At 49.0% G+C, this 20,717-nt stretch overlaps 1 protein-coding gene and 1 pseudogene across 11 annotated transcripts in view; one reads left to right on the top strand and one right to left on the bottom strand.

The window, feature by feature from the left end:
- The window catches only part of Mbp (myelin basic protein), a 110,547-nt gene that overhangs the window by 61,179 nt on the left and 28,651 nt on the right, over positions 1-20,717 (bottom strand). For all 11 annotated transcript variants that reach the window (XM_006526454.3, XM_030250358.1, XM_006526456.3 and 8 more), the window contains exon 3: positions 2,322-2,409. In XM_006526454.3, the coding sequence (XP_006526517.1) occupies positions 2,322-2,409 (88 nt within the window). The remainder of the gene's footprint in view (positions 1-2,321; positions 2,410-20,717) is intronic.
- Positions 430-976, top strand: Rpl21-ps8 (ribosomal protein L21, pseudogene 8; annotated as a pseudogene).

Here is a 20,717-nt window from a genome sequence, read left to right as displayed (position 1 = left end):
GTAAATTAAAAATCGGTTAATTGGGACTAGTGCCACAGCTCGGTGGTAGAGCAGTCACTTAAACATGTGTTCAACTCCTGAATTCAACCTCTAGCATAACAAAATATCATAACTAATACTAAAGATGACACTTGCTTAAAGAAAACGCAAATCTGAGCGTATATATTATGCCTTCCCTTTGGTACCCGATACTCCTCTGTGTATATAGATGTGTGTTACTTCTATGGACATACTTAGAAAACACAAGTAAAGGGTCTCAGCAGACTCCGTACCATCCTAAACACAGTACAGGCAGGCATCAGGCTCTGTGCCATGCCTTGCCCTGAATACTTTAAACTGTGTACCTTGCTGTCAGGCAGCCACAACTACTATCTTTTACTTTCCCCTCCACCACTAAAAAAAATGGCGCCACAGCCATCTTCCAGTAACTCGCCAAAATGACAAACACAAAGGGAAAGAGGAGAGGCACCCGGTACATGTTCTCTAGGCCTTTTAGGAAACATGGCGTTGTTCCTTTGGCCACATACATGCGAATCTACAAGAAGGGTGATATTGTAGACATCAAGGGAATGGGCACTGTTCAAAAAGGAATGCCCCATAAGTGCTACCACGGCAAAACCGGACGAGTCTACAATGTCACCCAGCATGCCGTGGGCATCATTGTCAACAAGCAGGTTAAGGGAAAAATTCTGGCCAAGAGGATCAATGTGTGGATTGAGCACATCAAGCACTCAAAGAGCAGAGACAGCTTCCTGAAGCGGGTGAAGGAGAATGACCAGAAGAAAAAGGAAGCCAAAGAGAAGGGCACCTGGGTGCAGCTGAAGCGCCAGCCTGCACCACCCAGAGAAGCACACTTTGTGAGGACTAACGGAAAAGAGCCTGAGCTGTTGGAGCCCATTCCATATGAATTCATGGCCTAATGTACACAAAGAAATAAAATACCAGCACCAGGAAAAAAAAAATGAACACCCCACTTCCTAAAGACAGAAATGCCCTCGGAAAATTCCTGTGGAAATGGACACAGCCAAAGAAACCGGAGAGCCCCTCCCCCACTGGCCTGCCAGCCACTGTACTTCCAGACCCTGGTCATGGTTTTCAGTCCTGGGGGTCACATTGATCTCAGAGGCTTTTCAGCCCAGATATCTGCTCAGGAAGGACAAAGCACAAAAGAAAGACATTTTGAAGAAACAAATTAATAAGCACGAACAATAACAAGACAGCAGGGTAGATGTTGCTGCCTAGTGGGGTAAAGTGTGAAGAGAGACCTTTGCATGGGTAAGTGGGGGTTAGGGAGTGTGGCTAAGGGCACTGGCTTTGAGTGACCTGGGCCATGATCCCTGCAGTGGCAGGGCCTGGCTGCTGTGTCCTTTTGGGACAGTGGGTTCTTACCACGAAGGCAGGCTCCCAGTTACACTTCCGTTCTCACGTCTCCCGAAGGGAGGACAAGACACAGCAGTGCCCCTAGGGCGTTAGATAACTGCACTCCTCAAAAAATCAGATGTGGGTGCTCTGATAGGAAGAAGCAAAACCCGTGTGCAGGGAGGGAGGTGTGTGCCCATGAGGCAGCAGAACGGAGTGTTTCATAGACCACAGTTATTCCAACAACAGCTGAGTCACTGTCTCCAGGCAGCCCAAGTACACAGGCTTTGGCAGGCTTGCTCCCCCATCAGCGTGCTTTCAACAATGTGGGGCTCGCTGGTGTTCCCACACACTGGCATGGAGGGAGGGAGACTTCGAGGAACCCGAGGGCTACAGGGAGCAAAAATGAACACAAAATGGAACAGGGCCCTAGGTCACGCGAGAGAGGGTCTCCCGGAGGGCAGTGATTGCCACACCCCTGCCCAGGCGTGTTTACAAATGAAGACAGAGAGATAGCCCAGTGGGTAGAATGACTGGCTACACACGTGAGTCATGAGTTTGGCTCCCTAGAATCCATGTAGAACCAAGTGCAGCAGTGCACATCTGTAATTCCTGTGCCAAGGGAAGGAGACGGAGGTGGAGACTGCTCTCTGGAAGTTCATAGATGAATTAGCCTGGTGTAAGCAGTAGTGAACAAGATACCTTGTTTCATATAAGGCACGAGGTAAAGACTCACACTCAGGATGTCCTTTGGCTTCTCCACAGGCACTGTGCCACGTGCAAGCTTGTGTTCACATCCGGAAACACACAGGACCAAACAAAACAAAACCAGAAGCAACAATAACAAACCCCACAAAAACATGGATGGACCCAGGCCTCTGAAATACAACTTCCCCAGTAAGAATGCGTGGGCTCACAGGCCAAACATGATGGGGGCCTTTCCCCTTTTAGCTGCTACATACCAAACACATCACTGTCCTCTGAGGCCGTCTGAGAAAGCTTGCCCACGCTTCTCTTCTTTCCAGCCTCTCCTCGGTGAATCTCTCCATCCTGAAAAAAAAAACACACAAACAAACACAGTTAGACACATTCAGATACATTTGGATACAGTGTCTTCAGTGGGCGCTGGGGCTCAGCTCCGGGACTCCTTTGCTCTGCCGTAGCACTCACATGTGCTCTGGCTCCATCCCTGCAGACGCTTTCACAGGAAAGGGTTTCAGTGTCAGCCTGAGTAGAATATAGTAGCCAAGCAATTCCTGCCTGCAAGCAGACAAGACAGGCTGCCTGTCGGGTCACTCTTAGATTTCAGAGGGCTTACAGAGGCAGACTTGACATAGGACCATATTCCTTTGAATTCAAACTGAGGCTATTCAGAAGCCAATCAGGACTCTGGGGACAAAACCAACACTAACACCCAGTGATGCTTTGTTGTGGTAACAGTTAATCTCAGTCAGGGGCTTCTACCCCACCTTAGACCATTCAGTTCCCAGAGAAAAGACACAAACCTTTATATTTATGATGAGCCTTTAAAGCACCAGAGCTGGCCACAATATCTACCCTCAAAGCTCTCAGTGCCTACTTCCTCATCAATCACACTGGGGTAGGGCTTGCCATGCCCCACCTGGGCTGCTCTTACTTTGACTGGGCAGCCTTCATGGCCATGTTTTCAAGATTCATCTACCCCATGCCATCTTCTCCTCTCTCCTCCTTCTCTCTCTTCTCTTCTGGTGGAGGTCCTGCCTCAGACCCCAAGCCTAGGAACTGACACCCCGCCTACCTCTCTTCTGCCCAGTCATAGGCTGTAGGTATGTTTATTCAACCAATAGTTTTAAATTAAGAAGCAAGGTTACATAGCATCCCTTGATGAGGAGTTCCTCATTGGTGAGGAGCCCAGACTTTAGGGGCTAGTATTTAGTATTACAATAAGTAGCAAAATACCAAACCTCAACATTGTGTTCCTGTGAGGGAAGGAATAGCCCACTGTGGGAGGGCTGGCTGCCCCCCACTAGGTGCCTGGTATTCCCCAGGGACTCTGTGATGGGAGCAAGGGGACATTTCCTGCCTGCTCTTTGGGCTTCGGCTGAAAATAAAGCATAGTTATGTTTTAATTTATTTTATTTTACTTTTTTTAAAAAATGTGTTTGCATGGGTGTACATGAGGCCCTCAGGAAGCATCCACCTCGCTCTCTGAGACAGAATCTCTCCCTGGCTGGAAGCTTGCTGATTAAGCTAACTGGGCTGATCAGCAAGCCCTGCGGATCGCCTGTCGCCACGTCTCTAGCACAGAGATTACAAGCAGACACCACCATTACTTTGCGATACTTGAAATTACTTTGAGACAAAGTTTCACTCTTCAGCTCTGGCTGGACTGGAACTTGCCAGGCAAGTCTTGAGCTTGCGGCCCCTCCCACCTCTGCCCCCTAAGCGGCAGATCATAGAAGTACACTACCTTGCGTGGCTTCTGAGCTTTTGTGTTTGAGTTTAAATGCTTACCGTATAGTTAATTCACAAATGTAGGGAGCAGCTAGTGTTCTGTTTCCTTATGTGCGTGCAATCACCTCACTGGTTAATTTTAATGTGCCATATTCAGAGAGCATATGGAATTCAGACCCAGCCTGGTGCTGGTGTAGCACTGAATCCTGCCCCAACTCCTGTCTCCCTGCAGTCCTCAGAAAGTGAGTCCCTGGGCTGCCTGGAGACCCTGCTGGTCATTTCCAGATGGTGATTTTAGTCATAACTGGTTGTACGCCAACTCTGGGTGGCTTCTCACAGCCGCAGCACCTCTGGGCAGGGAAACTGCAGCCAAGAGAATAGGCTGCCACCCTTCCCAGACTCAGCACCCAGGTCCCTGTGTGGTTGTCATCGGCCACCAGGGCACAGCACCTGTGCCTCCATACTAGTCTGCACCATTGGTCAGTCCCTCCGTTCCTAAGACCCTTTAGCCCAGGTCGGATACACAGTTTCATTTTTCTTTCTTCGCATGGGGTCTGTGGGAGGTGGAGCGGCAGGCAGGCAGCCATTGAGATAACAAGCCCCCGGTCCTAGCCTAGGTGTACAACGACTTAGACACATCTTTGTTATCTTTGTTACCTTAGGCATGGACTTAACCTCTTGTACCTCAGTGTCCTTTATTTTTTTTTTTCTTTTTTCCCCCCTTCCTTTTCTCACCCTTTCTCCTCAGACAAATGCTGGCCCACACAGCCAAAGATGGCGGAGAGAGGAAAGCAGTGACTTCAGCACCAAGGAATTTCTATGATTCTAACTTATCAGGAGCCAGCAATCCACCTCATCTCTGAGATAAACAGGAAAGAGAAACTCCTGTGGCCTTTGACCTTTCCAATGTCAGGGAGCCTTGCATGAGGCCTGAGAGAAGAGGCCCGAGGGCTCCCAGCTTCATCCCCACCTTCTTCTTTGTCTTCCTCAGACCTGATGCCCGTGGCGGGCCTTCTTGAGACCCCAGACTGGAGCTGCCGAGCCAGATTTAGGCTGAATGCAGTGGAGGAGGAATCCTGGTGTGACTCAGGACCAGGCACCTAGTGATGTATGTGCTCCGAAGTAATCAGTATCCAGGCACCTGGGTGACACACCATCCCAGAGGAGGGTCACCTGCCATTCAGTCATTCATCTAGTGGACATAGCCATTAGCATACTGCGTAGGTGTGCACATAGAAACACATACCTGTGTACATACATTCATGCATCTACTCACCAACAGCGTTTCTGGGTCTACTCACTCACAAGCGGCAGGTGGTTTACCTGGCATTTCGGGAGGATTAATGGTCTGGTGGTGACAAGCATTGGGGATGCGAATGGTCAGAAGATACCTTAATATGTACTGTATAAAGTTCTGGGAGGTAACAGAAGAGGCTCTGGGAGAGGAAGATGTTACAGTGTTCTGACTCACTCAGAGACCACTTAGGAGAACAGAGCTGTGCTCTGAATCATGGCCACAGACCACCTAACTCAGAAAGCACATGTAAGAATGGAGTTTGAGAGTTTTAAAATCTCTTTAAAACCTAATGGATCATTAAGGAACAGGTTATAGACAGAAGTTAGCTCCTCCCCTCCATAGAGGACGCCCAAGACCTTGGCTACCCTGAAGCATCTATGCCTAATACCCAACGCAGATCTGGCATTCAAGGCAGGGGCATGCACTTAGAGACCCTGGTGTCTGGACAGAGGACCACACAGCTAGCCAGCAGACAAGCCTAGCTTGGCTACATGCCTTGGCAACACCACTTCAGAAACAAGAGGGCTGGAAATTTAGCTCAGTCGGTAGAGCGCTTGCCTCCCTTGCATGAAGCAGTGTGTTTGATCCACAGCCCCACACAGATGAGTGTGGTGCTGTAATCTCAGACCGAGGAGGTAAAGGCGGGCGGGGGGAGGGGTCAGATGTTTAATGGCTAAACATGCAGCCAGTTCAGGGCTACACGAGATCCTGTCTGTAAACAGTGTACAAATAGACCTAAGTGTCAAAAAAGAAAAAGAAAAAAGAATTTTCAGGAGAGCGGGGGAAGGGGAAGAATAAACTTTAAAATATAAGAAGACTATCTGTCAGAGCTTATGAGCTTTGCACCCCTCCTCTCGACATCTGGGATAAGGCGATGTGGATGCTGTCCTCTGGCAAGTATATAAGCAGGGACCATCTGCTGGCCCTGGGTAAGCATGGTGTGGCACTCATTCCTCTTTCCCTCCCCTCCTCCTTTTGTCGAGTAGGTTCTGCTTGTCAGATCCTGTTATCTCTACTCCAGTCGTCACTTGGTACCCGGACTGGAACTAGGGGTGGGCTGTAGCCCTCAAGCACAAACCTCATGTCAGACCTCTTGGCTCCTGGTCTTCCCTGTGGCTGAGAGCTAGGGACTCTGACATGTGCTCAGCCACGGGGCTGTGGAACCTGGGCCATGCCAGGGCACCCTGCCACAGTTTTCCCAGAAAGGAGACTCGGTGAGTCTGCCCGTGAGTCAGAGGCCCAGGGCCGTCGCTGAAACCGGCAGAGCCACAGATTTGGGACTCAATGCCCAAGGAGGTCACACACTACACAGCCCTGGAGAAAACCTGCCATTCCCAGCACCCAGTCCCGGCTTCAGTGCGGGAATCAGCAGAGAGGTGTCCAAAGTGACCAGGCAAGACATCACAGACAAATGACAATGACCTAGTACTGCTCAGCTGAGAAGAGACGTCATCAAAGAGCTGCCACCCTGGGGCCCTCAGGTTGAAGGGCAGCTGAGCCCTTCAGGTGAGCCTATGACAAATCCAGGAACGGAGGTGTCAGTAATGATGGCACAGCAGGGCACGCAGCCTAAGGCCACATTTGTCTCCACTGTGGTGAACACACTTTAGTGTCCATTCTCAGCGCCTGGGATCGGAGACTGGAAGCTGGGCCCTCCCTCACTTCCGGGACACATGGAGGTCCAGTGGAATGTGGCCTTTCTTGCCCTCTGCCTTTCTCCTTCACGTACACGGTCCACATTCTCTCTCCAGTGTCCTCGAAGGCACCTCTGGGCCTCCGCTGCTCCTTGAGCCCCATGTGACACAGACAAGGGCAGCACCTTCCACAGCCCACGTGTGCAGCGGATATGCGCGCGCCTGCTGGGTTACTATGTGATGGAAAGATTCCTGTCTATTTTTAAATTTAAATCTGGTGACAATGGGGCCAAAGTCGTTAAACTGCTGAAGAATCAGCACAAGAAAAGGTCCTGTGTGTGCTAGTCAAAAAACTACAAAAATAAATAAATGAATAAATAAAAGTTTGAAAATATTCCTGTTCACCGCCCCCTTCTTTCTTTCTTGACAGGGTCCCATGTATTCCAGGCTGACCTCAAAGGCCATGTAGGGCTGAGGGTGACCTGCAACTCTTGCTGCTCACAGCTCCACAAATGCCCGCGTCACAAGCTTGTACCACCAGACCAGGTTTTATTTTCTCTAAAGCAGATTCTGTCCTTTTTCTGACTCTACTTTGAGTTAGGATGGGCACCAAGGGAACTGGCTGGGGGTGGTGAGTAGTGAGCTAGTGGGGCTCAGCCAACAGGAGTCTGATTTCTGGGTTCTAGGGTGGAAAGGGAGGCCTGCACCCTGAAAACATCCCCCTGACTTCCACTTGTATGTCACGGCACCCTTACACACACACACACACACCCCTCATATACATGTACACACAAACACTCACATACACACACACACATACACACACACACCCCTCATATACATGTACACACAAACACTCACATACACACACATATACACACATTCACATACACACACACCCCTCATATACATGTACACACAAACACTCACATACACACACACATATACACACATTCACATTCACACACAAACATATACACACACATACACACATACATCACACACATGCACACCGTACACAAGAAAGTAAAAGAAAGTGCATATAATGGGAAAAGTCCTTGGAAATCTTTTATCTGGTATGTATCAAGTATTTATAGAGTAACAACTTCCATAGGTCAACAACAAACACAAAGTCTAATTTAAAAAGATGGTGGAGGGCGTTTTCTCAGAGAAGCTGACCAGTAGACTATGAAAGATGTTCAATATCCTTACCTCTCCACCATGCACATCAAAGCCACAGTGAGACCCCCATCTCACACACTAGGAAGGCTGTGAGTGTGGGTGAAACTGCATCCCTAGGCCCAGCTGGTGGGCATTTCATATGGGGCCCTCAGAACCAGCCCTGGGCACATGTGATGGGACCCTTGGATATAAATGCAGCACACATCAAACGGTCCAATCGGAACTGGCTGTAGGATGTAATAGGGGATCCTCAGACCAGTTCTGCATCTGCTTGAATGGTACAGCTGCTGTGGAAAGTTCTGGCAATTTCTCAGAAAGTTAAACACAGGTGAACAATGAATTATATACTGTATTCCTAGGTGTATTCTTGAGAGAAATGAAATACAAGTTTATCCTAAACACCTGTATGTAAATATCCATGGAAGCATTATTTATAATAACTTCACGGAGGAAGCATTCTATATACCCATCAACCTATGAGCATGTAATTAGAACATAAGATATCTAAGCAATGGAACTTTAGTCAGGAGAGAGAGGAGGGAGAGATGGAAGAAGGGAAGGAGAGAGAGCTGATAAAGAGAGAGGAGGAGAAGAGAGGAGAGGGGAGGACAGAGGGAAGGGGAGGGGAGGGAAGAAGAAGGAGGGGGAGAAAGAAGGTAGGGGGAGGAGAAAGGAGGTGAGGGGGGAGGAGAAAGGAGGTAAGGGGAAAGGAGAGCGGGGGGGGGGCAGTAAGACACATATGGCAGCATGAACAAACTTTTAAAATGTAGTATTTTAGGAAAGATGCCCCACACCAAAGGCTACCCAGGTGATCCCATCCAAGTGACCTACTATAATGGGAAAAAACAGAGACAAAGGACTGGTGGCTTCTGAGGGATGGGGAGACAGTTGGGAGCAAGGTGTGGTTTGTCCTAGTCGTCAAGTTGTAAAACTCGATGGTGTGATGACGTCATACAGCGATGGATGCGCAGAAACTGCACAGAGCCTTTCTCAGTCTGTAGGTGGATGAACTACATCTTAGCAAAGGTGTTAAATACACACACACACACACACACAAATGCACATGCACACACATGCACAGGCACACACATGCACACACAGAGAGAAATGCACATGCACACACATACGCACACACACGCACAGGCACACACATGCACAGGCACACACATGCACACACACACACACACACACACACAGAGAGAAATGCACATGCACACACATGCACAGGCACACACATGCTCAGGCACACACACACACACACAGAGAAATGCACATGCACACACATATGCACACACATGCACAGGCACACACATGCTCAGGCACACACATGCTCAGGCACACACATGCTCAGGCACACACACACACACACACACACACACACCCACACACCCTATAGAGCTGGAGTACAGCTCACTGATGAGCTCTTGTCTAGCATGAGAGGCACCAGGTTCCACACCCTAGCACTAGAAAAAGAAGATTAGAGGAAAAATGTCCCACACCCATTAAACTGTTTGCAGGTTTGCCCCAAGTGAGAGCTTTGGTGCACTGTGTGCAGCAGTCTGGTCTCACGCATCTCTGAAGCCACTTTCCAGTGGCAACACCTCCTTAGCTTAGTCCTGTAATACCTTAGCTTGACAGTACAGCGGTCGGGAGATCTCTTTGGGATGTGATTAAGAGTGCAGAGGTCTTTAAATAATGAATGCAAAGAAATGTGCTAGGGGATTTTGTTTAAGCACCGGCTTTGGGAAGTCACAGCAGGATAAACATTACTCAGAGTGGCACTGAAACTGCTCATTGAGGTCTGTTACGCAACTGGACAAACTGGCTTCTATTTTAGGAGCGCAGATACCTTGCTGTTTATTCCTGGTTGCTCCTGCTACACCCCAGCTGGTCCAGTAAGTGAGCAGGATGGTCCCTTCAGGAGGGTGGAAGAGAGAGGGATGTGTCTGCTCAGCCCGGTGCTGTCAACTGCAGTTTAGTGCCCAGTGAGTTTCATGACTAACAGGAGCCTAAGACAAACTCATCACTAAGTGAATCGAGTCAGCCTCAGAAAACCAAACACCACACACATTCTCTCTCTCGTGGGCCCTATATTTTATGTAGATACACAATTTTATGTAGATACACAGAGCTATAGGGATGGCACAAAACAAAACTGTCTAGGAAGTGAAGCGGATGAACAGAAGAGGGTTGGTGACACACCAGAGGACAGGGGGCTCAAAGCATTTTATATACTTGCGTGCCGATGCCCTTACATAACCCAGAATGGTAACTAACAAAGTAGGTTACAGAAGAATATTGATTTAATTAAAAAGGAGGCACCTTTTAGCAACAGAATAAGGTGACAGAAACCTTTGCTATCTTTTGGAAGGCAAATGCTTTAGGTTTTGTGTAATACGTAACTGTTTTGGTTATCTTCCTATTCAATAGGAACATTCCCCTATGTTTCTTAGCGGTCCCCCACTTAACGGCTTTAAGTCAAGTCCTGTGCTTGAGATAAGGCCTATCTCTGTTTAAAACAAAACACTAACATATCAAGAGTGCAGATGTCTCCCTGAATATATGTGGATCTTCAATATGCAGAATCTTCCCGGATCTTGCAGAGCAAGCAGCTCACGTGGGCAAACCCGGTACAGTCGAGGTAGGCACCGTTGCTAGATGACAATCAAAGCAGCTCAGGAAAGATCAGAAAGACACAGAAAGAACTCATCAGTGCAATGAGATTAAAGACGGAGCCAGAGAGAAACTCCCTGGGTTTTGTCATTGCGGCTGCACTCTGCCCTTTTGCCTCAAAGAACCACACCCAGGTTGTGAAATGGATCTTCCATTCTATCTCAGCAGGGCATCCTTCAAAGCCATCTCTTTGTGGTCCTGGGCCTCAGGGCAAGTCATGGGGAGTAGCAAGCCTTCTTAAGCTTGCTGGGAGGGCTGGGGTATAACACAGCTGGCTGGCCTCAGGTCCACACAATCCAGGGCACAGTCAATCACTTGAGCTTTGGGAAGGATGGACTGTGGGTGGAGAATATCCTGCGCACAGCATGGAGCTGCCAATCACCAAGATCAATTAAGGCCAGCTCCTCCCTCGACAGCATCTGAGTGTGGAGTTCTTTGCAAAAATGCACTCCGTGGAAGGCGCCTGTGCTCCAGATGCCTCTTGCTTTACACGTGGTGATAGAAATCAAACCACAACGTGGTTACCAGAAGATCCAAGTTGTAAAGGTCCAAAAACCTTCTAGAGCTTTCTACCCCTGTGCACAGGTCATATGACACCGACCCAGGAAGCACACACATGGGTTCTTCTGAGCTAGTTGTGGAACGAGGCTTTTAAGCCGGACCTTAAAAGATGTTGCACTCAGTTCCTTCCATGGGGTTTGATCCTAGGTGCTGCGTGCTCAGTGGCTGTCTTGTGAACGTTGAGGTGTTGACTGGGAGGGCGGGGCTGGGCTGTCCTTCCTCAGAGTGGTGAGGTACTGTGGATTCCAGCATGGAAGGAGAAGAACTCACGGGTTTCGGAAGACCTCCTCAAAAGCAGCACTCTCTCCGGAGAACCAAGAGCCCCATGCCAGATTTCCTTTGGAAACACACGAAATAATCTACTTCGAACGCATCGAACTCCACCTCCAATTGCTTTAATTCATGTTATCTAAAAAGTGTAAATGCAATTGCTCTCCCGGTCACTGTGACCTTCTGGTAATTAAACAAAACAAACGGAGTCTTGAGTGATGAAAGTAAATGGCAAAGGCTAAAAGTGCAACCTGGAGCCATGACAGGACCTTCTCCTGGTGGAGTTGGGGCAGGATGAGGAACTGTGCCCTGTCTATACCACTGAGTGTGTGAGGGGCTCCTTAGCCTGGGGGAGGGCAGGCGCACCTGGTAGCCTTAATCTGTGCTCCGACCCCCCCCCCCCACTTCCATTTCTCTGTCATCTCTTCCCACCCTGGAAGAACCCAGAGTGAGACCATTGTATTTTATATTATGGAATTCTGCTACTTAGTGTAGGCAGAGGCCCCCAGCACAGGGCAAAGGCCAGGGAGCAAGCAACAAGAAGCTTCGGGAACGAGAGCTCAGCACCAGGCTAGGGGAGAGAGAGCTCAGAGTAGCTCTTTTCTCTGCTCATGGGGATTGCCAGAGAGGAAATGGCCTCTCAACACTCCCTAGCTCGGCTTTGCCCTACCCCCATTCACCTGAGAGGTTCTCAGTCACGTGCTCAGTACAGTTATGAACAGGTACAGGGTGAATAATCTATGTGGCAGGGATCCTATATCACCACAGGCTGTTTGCACACTTGGGGCCGGCCTTGTTTATTTACTAAGGTGTGTGTGGTTGCTCAGGGCTTACGGAGTATAATTAGGAGACATTAAATAATGAGGACTCTGTTCCAAGTACCAGAGGCAGAAGCATAAAGTTGAACTTTCTCCGCAACTGATGATGATTACATCTTAAAAGCTTGATTCTTAGATTAGCAGAGGTATCAGATTGCAATAGGGAGGCAGGTTTGAGCCACCCAGATGCAGAACTGTGAACTGAGTATAAGAAGCCTTCCCTGCAGAGTGTGATGGTTCAGGGCTGGCGTCTGTGAGGGGGAATCACAGCAACATAGCGCGCGCACACACACACATACACACACACACACACACACACACACATACACACACATAGCATACATACATAGCACTCATGTTTGCATATACATGCACATACAGCATACACATATACACACATATGCATACAGCATGTACATAAACACATAGCACACATCACAAACACACACACATACACACATGTAGTTCAGATCATTCACACACACAGGCAGACACATGCTCCACACATAAACACAGACATTCACACCATCACATATGTCCAGAACGCATGTGACTTCTCACCATCATCTCCATTACATATACAATATTTATAAATGAGAGACCCTTTTCCACAAGTGCATCCTGCCACATTAAAACTCTTGCTTCTGAAACTGGAAAGAGAATGGCTCAGGACTTGAGGGTGTGCTCCGCTCTTGGGAATGATCAAAGGTCAGTTCCCAGCCCCTACATCAGGAGGCTCATAACTGCCTGTGACTCCAGCTCCAGGGGATCCAAGACCTCTGACATCTGTGGCACCCGCACTCATGTACTCGTGTGCGCGCGCACACACACACACACACACACACACACACACACAAACACACACACATTTAAAAATAATAAAATTCATCTTTCAAAAGTCCCTCTTGAGTCCAAGGGTAAAGCTTTACAAAGCAGGCTGCTGAGGATAGAAACCACCTTAGGAAGGACACATTCTACACTTTCAGAGTCTGAAGTAAACACGGCCTCAACAGTCCAGTCATCGGTGGTATTTCTGGGCTTTCTTGACATAGGACAATAAGTGAGGTTCACAAGCAAAGGGACAGGGGAGCAGGACAGTTGCCATGGAAACAGCTTGCATTCAGCCACACCCTTCTGACCCTGTGGCATTTGAAGGGGGCAGTGCATATTCCGCCATGACAGAAGGCCAAGCCCCGCCCACCTTCCTGAACTGGCATGGTGGCATTCTGGGAAGTCACCAAGTGGTCTAAATGGACGCCTGCTCTGTCTGTCTTGCAGTCCTGCTGTCAGTCAGGTGTGAACCCGAGTTTGAATGGGTAACGATTTTTTACATCAGTTCCTCATAGACTTAATGCTCTCTACCTTCATTGCCCTGCTTCATAAGGCACCAGACACCCGGCCCCATCTGGGTGGGCGTTCCATCTCTGATGACTGCTGTATTTCTGGCGTCCATGTCTGCCTCTTCTCGGGGCTCCTGCCGGTGAGCATGGGGAACCCTCAGAGCTTTGGGTCCTGGGTTCTTGGATATCAGCTACATTCTTCTGTTCCCCAAGGCTCCCCAGTGGGGAGGACCCAGGAGGGCACAGAGGACGCTGGAGCACATCCAGTTGTTTCTGTTTTACACTGCTGCTAAGTCTATGGCATTCACACTTAGCATCCAGTGCCAAACAGACTATTTGTATTCAACAACTGCTGTGCCCTGGAAGTTTTGTGACAGGTGCTTACAAACTGTGTTAGTTTCTAACAACAATAATAAAAAACTTTATGATATCAATTAGCCAATAAACTAATGAAAATCAACTCTAAACCAACCAATTAGCCAACCAACCAATCAACAAAAATTTGTCAGCTACTGAGACAAGTAACCAAAGAAATAAAACAAATCAACGACCCAAAACTAATGAATCAGCCAACCAATTAACCAACCAACCAACCATCCATCTAACCATCCAACCAACCAACCAATTAACCGATCAACCAACCAACCAACCATCCAACCAACCAATCATTTAACCAATCAACCAATCAACCAACCAACCAACCAATCAAACAAAACCAACCACATTATCAGCTAGACAAAAGCAGCCAGCCAGCCAGCCAGCCAGCCAGCCAGCCAGCCAGCCAGCCAGCCATATCCTATAAGGTGAGTGAAACAACAGATGTTATCTTCCCTGGGCTCTGAGTGCCCTGGGGTTTTCTCAGCCTTCAACCCTCTAAGGCCCCAGGCCCAAGCTGGAGCTCAGAACTCTTCCGGATTTTGATGTCATCCCAAGACTCACACACCTGACTCTGCTGAGCATGGAGTCTACAGGGAGAGCTCAGAGAGAAAGCGTGAAGACGGAGAGTCCCTGCCCTCCTCACACTGTGCCTTCTGGTGTCACCTATAGCTACCTGACAGGGTGTGGTGTGGCACAGCACCTCCTGGAACACTCCTGACAGCTTGGCTATAATGAAGAGACCCAGAGATCCCTAACGGCCAGCTGGAGACAATGGCTGCAGTTGGGTCCAGAACCTGAGAGGAGGGAAGCCTGGGGCTGTGTTTCTAGGCCATGTGATTGGGCTGCTGGCTTCTCCCTGTGCTGGAGAAAGCTTTGTAACCAGCGGCAGGCAACAGCAGGAGTGTTCTCAGTTCAGGTGTGGAGGCCCTGGATACACTGGCTAATTACACAGCCTGTTGTTAATAATTACACTTCATAGCTGAGACCTGTGGCCACCCTTAGTTTACAAAGGTGTCTGTGTTCCCCAGCTGTCAGATAAGCAGAACACCTGCAAAGGACACCAGAATCCACCCTGTGGTCATTCTTTGAACATGAAGCTGTGGGAAAAGCCTTTTGCTCTGAATTCACCACAGAGGAAAAACATTTGTGACTCAACACAACCAAGAAGGTGTTTACCAGGAACCCTGTGGGCACTGCCTGGCACTTCCACATGTGTGTCACCTAATCTGTGCCTTCTAGCCCCAAAGCTCTCATCCATTTTGTGGTAACTTGGAATTGCCTGAGTTCTCAAAACACAGTGTTTAGGTGAGTTACCTAAAAGATGGAGGTTCCACATGCATGGCTCTAACCTTGCCCACACAGTGGCTCGATCCCTATTCTGCCCACACAGGGCATAAGCCCCCACCCACACACTGCCGTCAAATGGAAAGGTAAAATTCCCCATCGAAACTGGTGTCTACCAAGCATAGTCTTCTCACCATGCTGTGGGTGTCTTCAGGTGAGTGTGTGGGCATCGTCTGGGCACTTTTCCTGCCCCTGTTCTGTGGTAGGGGAAGAGCGAGGGTGTAAGCAGGAAAGAAGAACAAAGCCTGTAAGTTCTGACTCCTTTCCCAGTGTCCTCTGAGCACTGAGGATGGAGAGTCCCCACCCTCCTAGCACTGTGTCATCTGGTGTCACCAGTAGCCACCTGACAGGGAGTGGTGAGGCACAGCACCTCCTGGAAGACTCCAGACAGCTTGGCTATAGTGTTTGGTTGGCCATCCAGCATGCCTAGACACCAGCATGACCCGGGGCTGTTGACAGCATGGCTGCTCTGCCTGAGTGGAACGTGTGTGTGTGTGTGTGTGTGTGTGTGTGTGTGTGTGTGTGTGTGTGTGTGTGGAGAGCAGGCTGGGCAGAGCAGGGTGAGCCAAGCTGGTTAGAGTCTCACCAGTCTCACCACTTCTTATTCCAGAGGCAGGCTTGAGGGAAGGAACAGCTTACTGAAAAGCTATAGATCTGGCAGCACATCCTCTGAACAGCGAGAAGCTGCAAGCAGAGAGGCCCCGGGAGCAGTCGCACACCCCTTACAGCTGGGATGCCAGCGTTCTCATGGAAACAGATTTTCCCTGTCAGAGGGAAACACTGTTTCTTTCATCTCAGTGGCAAGCTTTGTGTTGCTTCTGACAACTCTGCCTATATTTGCAAACTAAGTGTCTCATTTCTCAGAATGTCTCTTTAATATCGGTCTCAATGAGGGAGAGCTAGCAGGGTTGTGACAAGGATTAAATTATGCGGATTATTTGCTAAAGGTGGGGTTACCCCAGGGAAAGGACCAAAAACTTCTTCGCCCGAAGGCCAATATGAGAGGATTTTAATGTCCAAGGAAAGTTCCAGAATGGCATGAAACCCAGTCTTTCAGGTGGGTGGGAAGGGAGGCCACAAAGAAGGCTGAGGGTGGACCCAGACAGAGGCCAGAACTATTCCAGAACTTTCCAGTGACTTCTCACCAACAGAGCAAAACTGGTGAACTGTTGAGAGAGAATACCCTGAGCTCTGATAACGGTGCCATCGGCTTCGGAGGGCTATGCTCAGTGTGGCTAAGCAGCGGGCTCCTCTCTTGAAGGCAGAGGTAGGTGGCTGAAGGATAGCATGCTGTCTTACCTGGCCCATGGCCTCTTTCTCACACCCCCCTTTATCTATTGACTGTCTCTAGTGATGAATCTGCCCACTGCACTTCACAGGGTGACCCCTCTTCTTTGCAAGATGCTGGTCTGGGCTATAAAAAACAATGGTATTCATGTCTCCAGGCCCCTCCGAGGTGCGGCTGAGCTGTGGGGATAGATGCCCTTCAGGCTGTCTCCTCAGCAGTATGTACTGAGGGATAAGCACTCCCTCTACCTGGCACTATGGAAAAAAATAGAGATTCCAGGGTGTGAAGATGCTAGCCACCTCAATAACAGCAATCCTTAAAATGGATCCAGGTTCCCAGAATCCTCTATGACAGTGTCATGATGAACTACAGAGCCAGGATCTTTAAGGACATGGGCTCTCCCTGTCTAGGAAGCTGGTACGGGGGAGATGTTAGATGAGTCACAGACTCCAAGGACTCCAGTGCTCTGAAGAGGTTTGTGGGAAAGGTTGCTGTTGTGAGCACCAAAACCTCTCCTTTTCTTTTCTCTTCTCTTCTCTTCTCTTCTCTTCTCTTCTCTTCTCTTCTCTTCTCTTCTTTTCTTTTCTTTTCTTTTCTTTTCCAATATTTTAAGACACTTGGCCCAGGCCTCAGAAAGTTCTGGTCTCTGCCCAACCCTCAGATCCACAAAGGTGCCTCATCTCTTCTCTAAGGCCCAAGGCTCCTTTGGCCTTGCTCTGTGGTCCCACTCTGCAGCACTCTGTTTGCCTTCTGCTGATGTGATCGAACCTTCTGGCCATATTGCAAGGGGGATGAGAAAACAGCTTGCTGCAGATTGACTTCCAGGTGACAACCCATGACTGATGGAAGTCAGAGAAGGAACTCAAGAAGAAACTGAAGCAGAAGCCATGGAGAAACGCTATTTGCTAGATTGCTTACTAGTTTGTGTACACCTAGCTTTGCTATACAGCCCAGGATCATCTGCCTAGTGGATGGTGCCGCCCACAGTGGACTGGGTCCTCCCATATCACCCATTAGTCAAGACAATCTCTCACAGGCCTATCTGACCAAGGCAATTCCTCAGCTGAGGTCCCTTCTCCTCAGGTGATTCTCTGGCCTGTCAACTTGATAAGAGCTGAGCAGCACCAGTGCCTTCTTGCATTCCTGTTACACCTCTGAATGCAGTGACCTTCACTGGACCTTGTTAGAGAGTGAGGACCCCTGTGTCACTGTTCTTCCATTCAGAGTATAACTTCATGGTCCCAAGGTGGCTGTAGCCCAATGTCATCTAAGCAGCTGGTGACATGAGCTGAGATTTTCACCTGAGTGCAGCAGTGCCAAGCATTCCCTGGGTGTTTAAGAAGACACTGTGGGTACATGAAAAAAAATGCATGAGTGCACTAATCCAAAGCCACGGTAGATATCTGGACTTTGAAGGAAGATAGCCACTTAGGAATGACAAGTTCCATGTCTAGCCAGAGGATGTCAAGAAGATAATATGTAGGAGCCTGCAGGCCCTGTGGGTTAGGCCAGTGCTTGAGGTGTCTTGTATGGTAGAGCCTACACTGTGGTTGGGTCTTTTTGCAGAGAGACAGGATGATAAATTAGGCTGTGCGGTGGCATCTGTCTAACAGGAGGAATTGATAGCTTCCCGGATGAAGGCTCAGATGCTGAAGCCAAGTGCCAAGCTAGACCTAGAGTGTGCTTTTTGCTAATCTCTCTACTACCCAGTGGTTACCAGGGCTTATCAAGTAGTACTTATGTTGAGACCTGAATTGTCTATTCCCAAATCCATCCACTGAAATATTAACTCCCAGCACCTCAGAAAATAACTATTGAAAGATGGGCCCTTCAAAGATGGGCACCATCAGTTAAGTTTCAGCTCTTAGCGTGGGCCTTGCTTCAATACGAGGAGGGGAAGTTAGACATAGCTACATACAGAGGACCATGGGAGGACACATGGAGAAGATGCAGCCTACACAGCCTGACAGAAGACCCACCCTATGGACTGCTAGGCCCCAGACATCCATCCTGTGACCTGTGAGAATAAAAATAGTCCCAGAGGGCTGGGCTTCTCTATTGAGTTTCAGCATGGCCACCTCCGGGTCAGTCCAGAGAAGGCCTGGCTGCCCCAAAGAGGTGCACATTAGCACCCGTGCTGCATTTGAAGCCACTTGGTGGGTCTTGGACACTCACTGGGCCATCAGTGGGAGGCATGGCTATCACAAAAGCTCCAAAGAGCAAACTAAGGTCGGGGGGGAAGAGACCAATGCCCACCGTTCTGAGAATGTGCGTCCTCCCAAGGAGTCAGTGGCTTGAAACCTTCATGAACTCTACTAACTATGGCAATCCCCAGTGGAAGGGCTCAAAGTCTTAACACCCAGGACGGCTGGGCACAGGGCATCCATCACTGGCAGGGGCTGCTTTTAGCTCCTGGAAGCAATTTCTCCCTCACCCCCAGAAGCTGTCATGAGTGTGGTTCTCTAAACATCAGTCAGATACTTCAGTGCATCACCTGAACTACCTAGGGCAGTTGAAGTCATTTCCTTCCCTGGTTTTCCAAATTGTGATAGCACAGATGGACACTGAGCGTAGAATGGACAGATTGGTAAAAAATCTTGCAAATTAGTGAGGGACAGCTGTTTATGACCGAGAAGGAGCCCCAGAAGATGGGGACTTCCCTCTCTCTGAAAGTAGGAAAAGTACTTGGAGGAACTGATACCCAGTCTATGAGACGGCATCATGACTCAGGAGCCCAGTTCCCCCACCCCCAACTAGTGGCCTCTCTTCCCCAATGGGACTCCAGCACCATCCTCTTCAGCTGGCTGGCAGGACCTGGATTCCCTAGCACAGGGCCAGCTAAGGACTGCCAGTATTACAGCATGGCACACTTGACCGTCCGCCACTTCCTAGAAGTCTTCCTCAGCAGGAGAAGACGATGGTGATGACATTCTTAGACTGTTTCCCTCTGTGAAAACCTTGCCTGGTAACTTGAGCATGGTGCATAGAGAAGAGGCCAGGGACTCTTTTGTTTTGTTTTGTTTTGTTTTGTTTTGTTTTTCGAGACAGGGTTTCTCTTTGACCTCTGTAGACCAGGCTGGCCTTGAACTCAGAAATCTGCCTGCTCCTGTCTCCCAAATGCTGGGATTAAAGGCATGCACCACCACTGCCTGGCAACCAGGGATGCTTCTTGACCAACAAAGCCAACTCTCTGAAGTGTCAGAGAGAAGGGCCTCCCTGTAACAGAAGAATGCTAACCAGGCTTTATCTGCCAGGCACCTGAGGGTCTGCTGTAGTGGGTGGGGTGCTCAAGCCTTGAAGACACAGAATTGAGGGCGTCTCCTCTACTTTGTGGACATTCAGAGTCAAACTGAGAAGGCTGTCTGCATTCAGCTGTGTGGCAGAAGTTGTAAGGAGAGACAGGGAAGGCTCGCTAGGTTGCCCCTGTACCTCAGTGTAGGAGGAGGGGAATTCCTCAAGGGAGAAAGGAGCCTGCAGTTCCCTGGGCCAGTCCCAGTTTGTGGCTCCAGATCAGTGGGTGGATAATGAATGGGGGCAAATTCTCCCCGCGGGGCCCTCCCTAGCCCCAGAGTACAGTTCAGGGCCCTGAAGCAAAGGATCTTTCCCTTGGGTTCTCAAGAGCAACAAAAAGCCCACGTTTAGTGGGGAAAGAGCGTTTACATATGGAAACTACAGTTTTAAAGCTCTGTGGCTTTTAAATCATCAGAGCTTTAAAAGAAAGTTTTCAGAGAACAGTGGTCCAGGAAAGGTTTTCATGTGGGAGCTGCCATCTTCCTTTGACAGCAAGAAGCATTAACTGTCACTGTGTTGTTTTACAGTGTAGACAACAGGAAGGAGACGGAGGCTTTTTGAAGCTGGGGTTTCAAATCAGTCTCTCTGAGAGGTGGGAGGGCTGGGCGCTGTGTGAACAGTTTCGATTTTGGTGAGAGTAGATGCTAATCAAGCAGCCTTGGCCAAAGCATAGTCCTCACAGTGTGTAAACCTGCCAGGCTCCAGCATTACAGACAACCACAGCCACAAAGCCATCATCAGCTTAATTTCACTGTGTTAGGGTAATGAGTCACCTCCACTCCACTCAATATCGGCTGGTCATTTACACGTTTATAAACCCGTGGCTGAGAAGCTGGATAACCTGGCTTC

The sequence above is a fragment of the Mus musculus genome, chromosome 18 (assembly GCF_000001635.26).
Source record: "Mus musculus strain C57BL/6J chromosome 18, GRCm38.p6 C57BL/6J".
NCBI classification, from domain to species: domain Eukaryota; kingdom Metazoa; phylum Chordata; class Mammalia; order Rodentia; family Muridae; genus Mus; species Mus musculus.
This window is presented reverse-complemented; position numbering and strand designations above follow the sequence as displayed.